We start from the raw sequence: 11,120 nt of genomic DNA, 5'->3' as shown, positions 1-11,120 counted from the left end.
CTGTACTTTACCTTGAGGGAAACCTTTGATGCTGAAATGTTATCTAGAGGTGTGTCAGACTGCATTTCATGTTCTTACACATCTTCTTGTGCACATCTATAGAACCAGACCACAAGGTTCAATCATCCCTGAGGTCTCAGAGGTGGTAATCAGAGACCATCGCCTCTTTCACTGTGTGTGTGTGTGTGTGTGTGTGTGTGTGTGTGTGTGTGTGTGTGTAATCACATCGTCTATGTGTGAAACATGAATGAAGCTGCAGGATCTCGAGGTATTTATTGATTCAAAAAACAAGTTTAATTCAAATAAAAGCAACAAAAATAACGTCCAAATTACAATTATAAAAAAAAAAAGGATGAGGACAAAAACTTCACAGGTTCAAACACGAAGCTTATTGCTGGCAAACATTAGAAACAGAAATGTTGTTTAAATAATAAACGCAGAAGTTTCAGTCAATAAATTAATAATTAATCCAATAAAACAAATAAAGTCTTTGTGTGCAGCTTGTTGCTCATTAGGAGAATAAGTCCTGGATCTTCTTCAATCCCGACAGATTAATTCAAAGCATAAATATATTAAGAGTTAATCGAAGTAGAAGAATGTAATGCCACTCAGATAGAGCTTTCACACATGCAGGAAACCCCTGAAAAATTCCAGGAGGAGCTGCATGTGTGAACACAATCAGACACATTTTTCTCTCCGATTTTTCTCCTCCAGCCTCCTCGTATTTATTCTGCAGAAAGTCAGAGTGAGCTGATGTGAGAACGCAGCAGGATATAATCAGGAGAATTCACCTGGAGCGAGTGGGAGGGGGTGGTGACGTTTATTCCCTGTGATCGCTGCACGACCACAGACTGTCTGCACGCCACCTCTACCATCTCCGTGCTCTAATGAACCTGCTGCATTATGGCCAGGTCATTAGAATCTCCGGAGCAGTCCTCCTCCAATGATCTAGATATTTTCAGGAGTGCAGATGTGAAAACAGCTGGATGGTGTTTTCTATATCATGATTTAAATGTTTTAGTAAAGAAATCCACTCCTGACTGTTAACGCTCGCTGAGCACGTTATTTTAACTCGTTAGTTAGACTTTTTCAGAGGATCATTTAATCATTTCAATCTGGCATTTCATTAAAATTGGAAGATTTAGTAGATCAAGAATTAAAGAGTTAATAGTCAGACTCATTGTGGCCGCGTCTAACCCCAAACTTTCACCAGATGCGTGTGCGTCACGTGTCATCTCCGCGCTCCCTCGTCTTTCACCACCAACAGGCAGCAGAGACAGTGGAAGCAGACACATTGAGTAAAGTGAATCAGATGTTGTTGTGGAGCAGAGACGGGCCGAAAAAGCATCTGTTGGCATTCAGCAATAAGGTTGTCAAAACGTGCAATACGTTTTAAAAACGATACAATCTGTTATTTTAAAGATCACAGAATCGAGACGGACCGAAGCTTTGAAAAAAAACTACATCTTTATCATAGGAAAGGTTCTTTGGAGAGGAAAGACTTGGTTCAAAATTGCACGCAAACTCCTAAACACTTTTCAAATTGCAGAAATTTGTTAGCAATGTTTTGCTGTTTGAGAATTGAGACTGTGCAGGAGTTAAACCGCACAGGGTGACGAGGACTTCTATTTCTGTTGCCGTTGAATCGAAACAATTATCATCATCGTTAGATTTTTACTCGTATCATAGCTTGACTGAAGGTTATTATGAAAAGCCTTGCTGTGTCTGAGACAGCCAAACTCTGTCCCCCAATGTCCACATACTCTGTCCTGCGTTGTGGCCTGACAGCACCACGGTTAGCTCCATCGGACGCCGTGCGTCCTGCCCCACTGGATCAGTTTCTGTAATGTGAGTCATGAGCAGCCGTACGCACATCACAGGAGAACTACAAGACGTGCAAACATGTTGCTTTGTATTTCTGAGGATGAGGATGTCGATTGTGAGTCCGTATATTGTGTTTTATTTTGAAATTGACCAGATGCTCTGTGTGCGTCCTTGCCTGACTTCCTGTCCAGGTCGTTCTATTCTGTCCAGCTCGACGTGTGCTTGCAGCAAGCTCCGTCTATATGAGACTCGTATTTGAAACGGAGCAGGGTGTAGTGTCGCTGCTGGCACGCTACCGAGACGGACCGCGGCGCCCGCTGTGGAAAAACAATCGTTATAGTGTGCAGCGCTGACGGACAGCAGCGCCCTCGGAGAATGTGAAAATTGGGGTTGAGAGTCAATCTCTGAAGAATCGTCCTGCACATCACATTGTACAAAAAAGCTTTTTCCGGCCTCATTAATTCCCAAAATGTAAACTTAATGCATGTATAGAAACCTTGTGAAAACCACACAATCTTTAAATTGCTTTACTTCTCCAGAACTCGCCCAGCAGGCGTACTCTTCGTGAATATGGCGTCTTCTACATCTTGAGGAAACATTCTTTGGCGTTGCTCCACACTTGTATTCCCTGCAGAGACAGAGAGTGATTAAAAACACTTGAAGCATCAGAACAGTTGTGTAACCGGTCAGATAACGGAGCTGTACCTTTTTGCACATGCTGATCTGCATGACGGCGTAGTTGATGAGCGCCTCCCGCAGGTCTTTGTCTTTCTGCTCCTTGAAGCGCTGCATGTCCACCCACGCACGTTCAACATGCTCTCTGCGGAGAATCACATCCAATAAGATTAGTTTTGTAAAGAAGACATCCAGAGTTCCAATCTGGGCCGCCTCTTGTTTTAAAGTTTTGAATGTTAAAATCTTTAAATATAGGAGTCAGCTTCAAGAAAAAAACTGTTTTCCTTTAAAGGGGACATATTATGAAAAATCCACTTCTTCAGTGTTTTTGAACATATATTTGGGTAACCTGAGTGTCTACTGACCCACAAAATGTGAAATAAACCCATCCAGTCCTTTGTTTGTGGTCTGCATAAGTCTTACAACACAGAAAAATGCTTCGTTTCAAATGTGCTCTCCTTGTGACATCACAGTGGGATTTTGGTAAAAGAAAATCCCCTCCCCTCCCCTGGTATCTCCACCCATGGACTCCACCTCCAGCCTAGAGCAAAACTTTTGCGCAGATCCGCCATTTTTATTCTCGCTACAGAGGAGTGATGTCTACCAGGAAAACTCAGGGTGGGCTCATTGCATTTAAAGAGACACACACACCAAAAGGGAGCGTTCTGAGAGAGCTGGTTTATACAGGGTCACAAACCTCCTCTGGTGCTTGATTCATGTTATATTTTGACCAAAGCACAGCTCAGATGTTTCATTTAGACCACAGGGGACTGTTTGAAAAGGTGGAAAAGGGGGATAACATGTCCTCTTTAAAGGCTGCTGTAATCTGTCGACAAAGCAGCATGCAGGACTCACTCGCACTCGACAGTTTTCTCCTTGACGGTGTCTTCCCCCTCTACGATCAGCTCCTCCAGCAGCTTCAGTCTGGCCTCCCGCTGCTCAGGAGCCTCCTGCCCAAAGAGCTTGTTGGTCATCCCTTTGAAGGAGAACGTGCGCACAATCTGAGGACGATGGAAACACAGAGAGTTTTGAACATCTGTAATAATCCTCCTGACGACACAAAGGGAAAGTCATGTGGAGTATTATTTTACCCCTGTAGCCAGCTCCTCACGCTGCTGCTTCTTGGAGACGAGGTCCTGGGACGCCATCTCCAGCTCGAACTGGGTCAGCTCATGTTTCCTGCACACTGCCCTGCCACAGCAAAGAGTTCAACGTTTTCATTATCTGCTGTGTTCACAGAAACGACAAAACTTTGAAGAAGTGAATGAGTGAGCAGCAAGATGTCGTCGCTCGTTGCTCTATGACAAAAACACAAGTTTATGATCCCTTAAAGCAGCGTGGCGTAAGAACAACCTTCAGTGCTGTCTCAGTCTTCAGATCGGGACGGATTAAGCTGCTACAGAGTACCCGGTATATGAGACGCAGTCTGAATTTAAAGGTCTGCCAGAGATTTAAAACATTTTAAGGGTTGTTCAGCAAAGACCACAACGTGCAGATTTTGTGTCGCTCTTTTAAGACCATCTGTTTTCACCTCCTGTGAGGTGTGCACTCCTACTAGCTACAGTACAGTGCTATGGACCTGGACCCCCCACTCCCCCTTCCGTGCCAGAAACCCAGGAGGACTTGTCCAAGCAGCAGAAGCTGGGCTCTCGAGTAGACGGAGCTCCCCTGACCTTCAGCGAGGTGATCGGGCACTATTACCACCTGTGCTGGAAATTTCTTTTATCAATGCAAAAGAAAGGATCTCGAGTCTTTGGTGGTTATTTATTCTTCTTTGTAAGTAGAAGGAACAGATCTCCAGAGTGTCAGTCAGAGAGACATTCTGCAGGAAAGTTCAACGTCATCACAGTATGCTTGGGTTTTTATACACATGCTTCACATAGAAACCTTCATACCTATATAAGGAGTGTCAATACAGTCGCAGTCACAAATATCGAAGAGATTTTTTCATACATTTCTTACTATTTCAACACGTCGCACAACAGTAATGTCAAGGAAACTTCAGGTCTGGGTATCTTCGATATTTTGCTATTTGTGAGAAACCTTCATACACACGGTAAAGACAAAACAAGAATATTGCTTATAAATTACTGTTGCATTCCTCACGTGAGCTGTGAGTAGAACAACGTGGAGAACAGAATTTTTCCATTACACACCCGACGCCCAGCCCCCACCATCGGACTGCGTTGACCCTACAACCACCGCTATCCTCATTCATGCACGGCCTGCTCCGACATCAGCGGCAAGGACGTGTGGACAACAGGAACGCGAGGAATACAAAGGAGCGATCCTTCCTGCATATTATCTCATCTGCTCTTTGTAAAGCGTCTGAGATAACAGTTGCCGCTTTACAAATAATGATTGATTGATTGAGTACGCTAGCTAAAGCTCTCAGCCTACGGTGAAAGTTGTGAAGTAGCCTGTAGACCCACAGCCCGCGAGTCGCGCTGCCCAACTCCGCTGGTCACTCGTTAACTTTGATATAGGACTCTTTCAATCAAAGAAGCTCCACAAGCTTTACTTACTGAACAGTATTCCTGTTTTCTTTAAAAGCAGGATTATGACCTCAGTGCAGTGTGTGTGCGGTGCTTGGTTAAGATGATTTTGGAGTCTCACCTCAGAGCTTCAGCGTAGAAGAGATACTCTTTGATTTGGTCGGCATAATGTTCCTCCTCTTCTAAGATATCATCTATAGAAGCAGCATATCTGCAGAAATGTCACAATAAACAAAATCAGTCTTCAAAAGCGACAAATATTTTCTAACAATCCGACAGAACGTGTTTCTGTGTTTGATACTCACGCATCCATATGATGACCCGCACTCTGCAGCCCGTCTCCCATCTCTCTCTCTATGGCGCTCCACTCACTGCAGTGCACAGGAGACACACACAAATGCACACACACAGGGAAACACATTTAGTGAGCAAAAAGAGTTTGTCACCTCTACCAATAACTTGGCTCGTTAAAAAAACACTTGTGCAGGATTAAAAGCTAATGTAACCGGCAGCTCGCCGAGCAGCCCCTCGAAACGCACGCCGTCTGCTGAATTGTGTCTCATACTTTTGTTTTTACAGGAAACTTCTGTGTTCAGTGTTTTAAAGAAAAGAATTCCAGACATTTCAGGATACTCTCTCGACATTCCGACAAATCATAGCTGGTGATCATATGAATGTTTTTTAAGGTGCTGTATTGTTATTACTATTATCATATGAATTTGCCATTAATCAATAATCTGCGTCCATCTGAGCCATGCACAGACAGAGAAATATAGGAATGTTTGTTGTCAGACCTGAAGACTCTTCCATAGTTCCCGTGGACTTTATAAACTCCGTAGAGTCGATCAGCGACCCTCTGAAAGAGACAGAAAAAAAAAAACCATGAAAAGTGTACAAAGTGTTGTTTGGATTGAGAGCCCCCTGGTGGCGAAGTTTAAATACTGCACGTTTAAAGATTCAAATCAGTATTTTGAATGACCTACAAATACACATTGAGTCTTTCTTTGTGTCCATGAGTGTGTGTGTGTGCGTGTGTGTGTGAGAGAGATAGACTTACCGCTCGAGCTCTGAGCAGCTGAGATGTGTGAGCTTGCAGCTCGTCGCTGTAGTGTTTCATCTCCATGAATCTCCTGAGTGAGAGGAAATAAAGCCGTGTAGAAGAGAAAGTGTTTAAATGATCTTTTTTAGCTACAGTCTACCATGTTATTTAAAGGTGCTGTAGTCATTCATCCATACATGAAAACAGTAACACTTTTTAAGATTTTGGTTGAAATTGGTTGAAAATGTCTTTAGGTCCTGACAGAAATGGTGTGTAAAGGACAAGTCAGCAACCTAATGGAACAAATTAAAGATGCAACGATCGGGCAAAAATCAGGGCCGATACTGATGTTTGAAAAAAAACAATTTAGCAGACTGCCGATTCCCACAATGACCAAACATTCTCTCAGTTTTGACAAATCAGAGTTTGTTCAACAGGTGACTTCATCTGCCTAATAAAAACATCTTCTCTAAATCAGTAGTTTGGTGTACGAGATGTCACCATTAAATTGAAACGGATGCATCCCTAGAACAAACCAGTGCATAAACGTTCTCAGCATAGATTTGTTTCAGTTCATCTTCACACTTACTTATCTGGACTCCTCACCCTGAAGGTGGCACTCAGCGCTCTCAGTCTGGAATCTGCCTGAAAAAAGATCAAGCCTTGTGATCATCCAGAATCTCTGCGTGGATTCATCGTTAGAATAAACACAGAGGCGTCATTACCTTTGCCTGAAATCCTGTCTCATACACCACCTCCTTCCAGCCGTGTTCCTGCCGAGCACAGCAGAGAAAAAAGTTAGCCAATAATTCAGAGGATCGATTGATGATGATCTGAACTGCTGCAGTGAGCCCCAGCTGCAAGCCCGTACCTCGGTGAGGAAGTGGTAGAGGATCTTGTCGTTGCAGAGGACCGGATGTGAGGCCACACGGAGCAGGAAGTTCTCCAGCCCGACCCTCCGGCGCTCCACAAAGTCTGGGTCCATGTTGTCTGCCGATAGCTTGTGCCAAACAATCTCCGCCTGCATACAAGTGAAAAAAGAAAGAACATTTTTGCAAAGTTGTGCATCTTTCAGCCCGTACACTTTTTTGCACTAGAAGCCATCCAGATAAACAAAGCCGCCTTGCATAATCAAATGTAGGCCTCTGACAACTAGGCAACATTATCTGTGTGAGCGGCTGCATTGTGTGCATTCACAGTCAGACTCTGCAGACAGTCCCATCAGTTTATGACACTCTCAGCGGGATGGGTTGCACCTCTGAGGTGTTTTCAGATGTACTTTTTATCTTGATTACCCATGGAGAATTTGAATCATGCTTTTTGTTTTGTATCAAGCAGCAAATATACTCCACTGGGTTTGGAAAACTCTACTCACCCTCTTCTCAGGCAGCGGGGGGACCACGATGTATGGATAGGTAACGATCAGGTAGTTCCTCAGAAGTTCAAATTCACTGTATCTCCTCCACAGAGAGTCGGGGGCTAGGTTACGACCTTCAGCGATTGCATCCATGGGCCTTTGAAGATTTGGCCACAGAAAAGTTATTTTTGCACAGTGATGTAAAACAGAAGTGGATTTATGCAACACAATTCACATTTCAGTTCAACACACAGTTCAGCCCTTCACTTAAAGGTCACATATTCTCCTCCTGATCAACCAGTTTAATTAAGTCTCAGAGCTCCTCAAAACATGTCTGTAAAGTTTCTTGTTCTAAATCCACTCTGATCCTGTATTTGATCATGTCTATAAACCACCTCTATTTCAGCCCTGCTCAGAACAGGCTGTTTGTGTCTGTACCTTTAAATATGTAAATTAGCTGTGTCTGACCACGCCCACTCTCTGGAAGGGCTTGGGTGTACTCGGGCTTTCTCGCTCCATGTCCTATTGTTTACAGTGAGAAGGCAGACTCAGGGCAGAACAAACACCTAGCTGTGGGAGTGTCACCCAACTGGGGGAGGGGCTACTGCCCTTTGTGATGTCATGAAGGGAAAATCTCCAAACGGCCTGTTTGAGAACACATAAAAAGTTCAAAAAAAGTGGAGCAGGTGAAAGACAGAGAGGATGAACTTTTCTCATAACTTGGGGGTTTGTAGACGGACTAGAGACACATATTAGAGTTAGAGGAACATGGTGAAGTGGATTTTGTGAATATGTGACCTTTAAGCTGATGGTAGGGGACGTCTTATCCTCACCGTGTTTCCACAAGATACACGGTGAATGTCTCCTGCATGTTGACTGCATTTTTCCCGCTCCTTTTCTCGGCCTCGGCAACACAGATCTCCATCCTGCGCATCAGAGTGGAGCCCTCCTCCACCATCTTAACAATCAGGACACACGGTATCATTAGAAAACCTTTGGAAACAGCTCTTTGTACAACAGAGACCTCATTTTCACACCTCGTCTGCACACTCCTCGTAACACATTTGTGTTTAATTATCAACAAGAAAGCTTTAAAAATGTAATCCTGATTAAAGATTTATTTTGAATGCCTTTTATTATGTGTATTTGGTTTATTGGTGATTAATTAACAGCTTTGCTTTGTTTTCTTTTTATATAATTCCGTTTAAGTGTTGTAACTTCTCACAGACACAAACTACTCAGGTGTAACTTCGTTAAATTTAAGTACAAGGATGTAAAATTGTTCATTGTCCTGAACGATGATTTAAATAAAGTTTATACAGAGACAAAAACATAGACACAGCTCGAGCTCTGCTAACTTAGCGTTAGCACAACCCGTTACCCGCCGCCCTGTTGTATCGTAGGAGTGATGTGGTGAATAAAGTGAATAAAACGGGAGGAGGAAGCTGCTCTTACCGTGATGTTCAGGCTGGTATCGGCAGCTGTGAGGTCTGAGTCGTCGTCAGTGGCCACCGACTCTTCCTTACCATCCTCCGCCATCCTCCTGATGTTGTGGATGAGCCAGGGCGCATGCGCAGAGCGTCTCATCATCAGCCAACATCCGAGAGGGGTGCGTTTACGAGTCAGTCGTAATGTAGGAACATCGTAGGCGATTGAAACACGATATGTGTTGTTTTTTGTTGTTTAAAACGAAACTAGACAACTCTTACTTTGGTGTTAACTAACTGTTAAGCAACGCACTGTAGCAACCGGAAACTACCTTATTAAAAGGCATATATTGATGTGAAAACTTCCCACACTATGTGAATGCAGGCTAATTTAAATACATACATTCAACGGGCTTGCCCTTTTTTTCTACTTGTCTTGTTTCATCACAGTTTTACAGATTTCGAGATACGGCGAGTTTACATTTTTGGATGTTTTCGCTTCCCTGGTTGACATTTTAAATAGTCAGATTTCCGGCACTGGAACAGGATTTGAAACGCACCTTTATCTCAGCGTTCTGAAACTGTGCGCTTAATGACGTCACGATTCCCTCATGGCTTTATATTTATTTTACAGGAAAAATAAAGATAAAAAAAGGCAGGTTCAGAACACAACTACACACAGTAGATAGATTTTCTACATACCGTCACTAACATTTTGATTTAGTACAGATTTAAAAAAATATATATTTTCATCAAAAGATACCATCAGAAAGAGGTATAGGCTATTTTGACCCAGACAGGAAGTAGAAAAATGGAAGAAACCAGTCCATCAGAAAATCATGAAACTATGGGCAGGTTGCTCCGACACCGTGAGGAGAGCCTGACTAAGATCTTGGAGTCAGTGCTGAAAATATTGAAGTGTTGAGCCTTACAGAGGAGGACGAGTCAATGGATGAGATTGAAAGTGTCCATTGTGCATCACAAAAGGTCACTGATGGTAAGTGTGGTATTTGCCATCAGAATGTTGTGTTATGTGGGACAGTGGGAGGGTAGAAAAGGCTGAAAAGGAGGCTCTCTGTCTGGTACAAAGTTCAGACGCTTCAGGAATTGCTGCAAATGGAAATGGAGAAAAAGGAGCAGGAGGAGTATTGTCTCAAAGTGTTCGAGATGGAGAGTGCACTTTTGAAGGTGAAGGAGATGAAGGAGGCTTTGAAGCAAAACAATAAATCCCTCCATCATGAAATCCAGGAGCTAAAGAACATGTTAGGAAAAGACCATACGGGAGAGATGATTTGCAAAGCTATCGAGAGAGAGGAATCCCTCCTTCAAGAGTCGGGAAAAGTCAACATGGCACTTCAGTTTTATCTTAAGACAGTTTTTATCATCGGCCGTGCGCCTTTTAGAGTCCTTGATTAGTGGAGGATTTCACGCTTTTGCCTTTTTTGCTGATTTTCAAGGCACATGACGATCCACCTGGAGCCTTATACTTGAGGTTTCTACCCGGTCATATGGAAATGTATGTAGTAATATCTGAAGACATTGTTTGTCATTTTGTTTATGAGAGGTTTTGATCCAAATTGAGCCTTTGATTGTTGACTGATTTGTCGTTGTTGTTTTTTAGTTGCTTTGCATGCAGATAGTCATCCACCTCAGAGTCAGTTCCTGCTCGAGGACTCAACATTTTTATTACTTCAATCCATGTTCCTTTAGGGGCTCCGTATCCTCTTCCTTTTCCAGGCCAGGATTAAGGTCTTTGAATTGTGGTAATGAGTTACAAATCACAGTGAATATCTCATCACCTGCAGAAAAAACTTGATGAACAGCCAATCATTTTAAGAGATTTTAATCTAAAGAGACAGTCACAGTGCATTAACACAACTTTACATTCAAGTGATAAATGACAGATTCACAAGTCAAAGGTCAGACCATTTGAACACAGATAACACTGATGTTACACTACCACCGGATGCAGTCTCATTGACAGCACAGCCAGGATTAGTGAGCTCCATTATTGCAAAAGAAATTCTTTATTTTTTAAATCTTCTTATTAACAACATGACACCATCATGGCGGTCTGTTGCTGGCATTAAGCTTAAGGGCTTTGATTGTTGTCTTTGTTTAAAGGACACTTAGGTTTCTCACTACTAGAGGTTTTTTTTTTTTTTAGCTATGGCCAGCATTCCTATAGATTATGATATACTTTTTAGAAAATTATGTACATTTTTGAGAGCAATGTTTCACCTTTTTTCTGTCCTTGGGGGACGTGAGAATAAACACATTATTGCACATCCTCTTTTTGTAAG

The 11,120-nt window shown here is 42.8% G+C and overlaps 2 protein-coding genes across 2 annotated transcripts in view; both read right to left on the bottom strand.

The window, feature by feature from the left end:
* Positions 1-250: 250 nt before the first annotated feature.
* On the bottom strand, positions 251-8,961 carry LOC132956220 (sorting nexin-4-like). Its single transcript, XM_061029529.1, is given in 15 exon segments — positions 251-2,452; positions 2,530-2,644; positions 3,355-3,500; positions 3,591-3,690; positions 5,116-5,205; positions 5,300-5,365; positions 5,789-5,850; positions 6,052-6,124; positions 6,623-6,678; positions 6,759-6,806; positions 6,905-7,054; positions 7,409-7,547; positions 8,224-8,348; positions 8,846-8,928; positions 8,931-8,961. Coding segments are annotated over 15 exon segments (1,332 nt in total). The 3' UTR covers positions 251-2,404.
* The window catches only part of mpped1 (metallophosphoesterase domain containing 1), a 149,815-nt gene continuing 145,058 nt past the window's right edge, over positions 6,364-11,120 (bottom strand). Inside the window, exon 8 of the transcript XR_009665986.1 lies at positions 6,364-6,377. The gene's annotated coding sequence lies outside the window, so the exon portion shown is untranslated. The remainder of the gene's footprint in view (positions 6,378-11,120) is intronic.

Source organism: Labrus mixtus, chromosome 22 (assembly GCF_963584025.1).
Source record: "Labrus mixtus chromosome 22, fLabMix1.1, whole genome shotgun sequence".
Lineage (NCBI taxonomy): Eukaryota > Metazoa > Chordata > Actinopteri > Labriformes > Labridae > Labrus > Labrus mixtus.
Note: the sequence above shows the minus strand (reverse complement) of the source record. Positions and strands in the feature narration are given on the sequence as shown.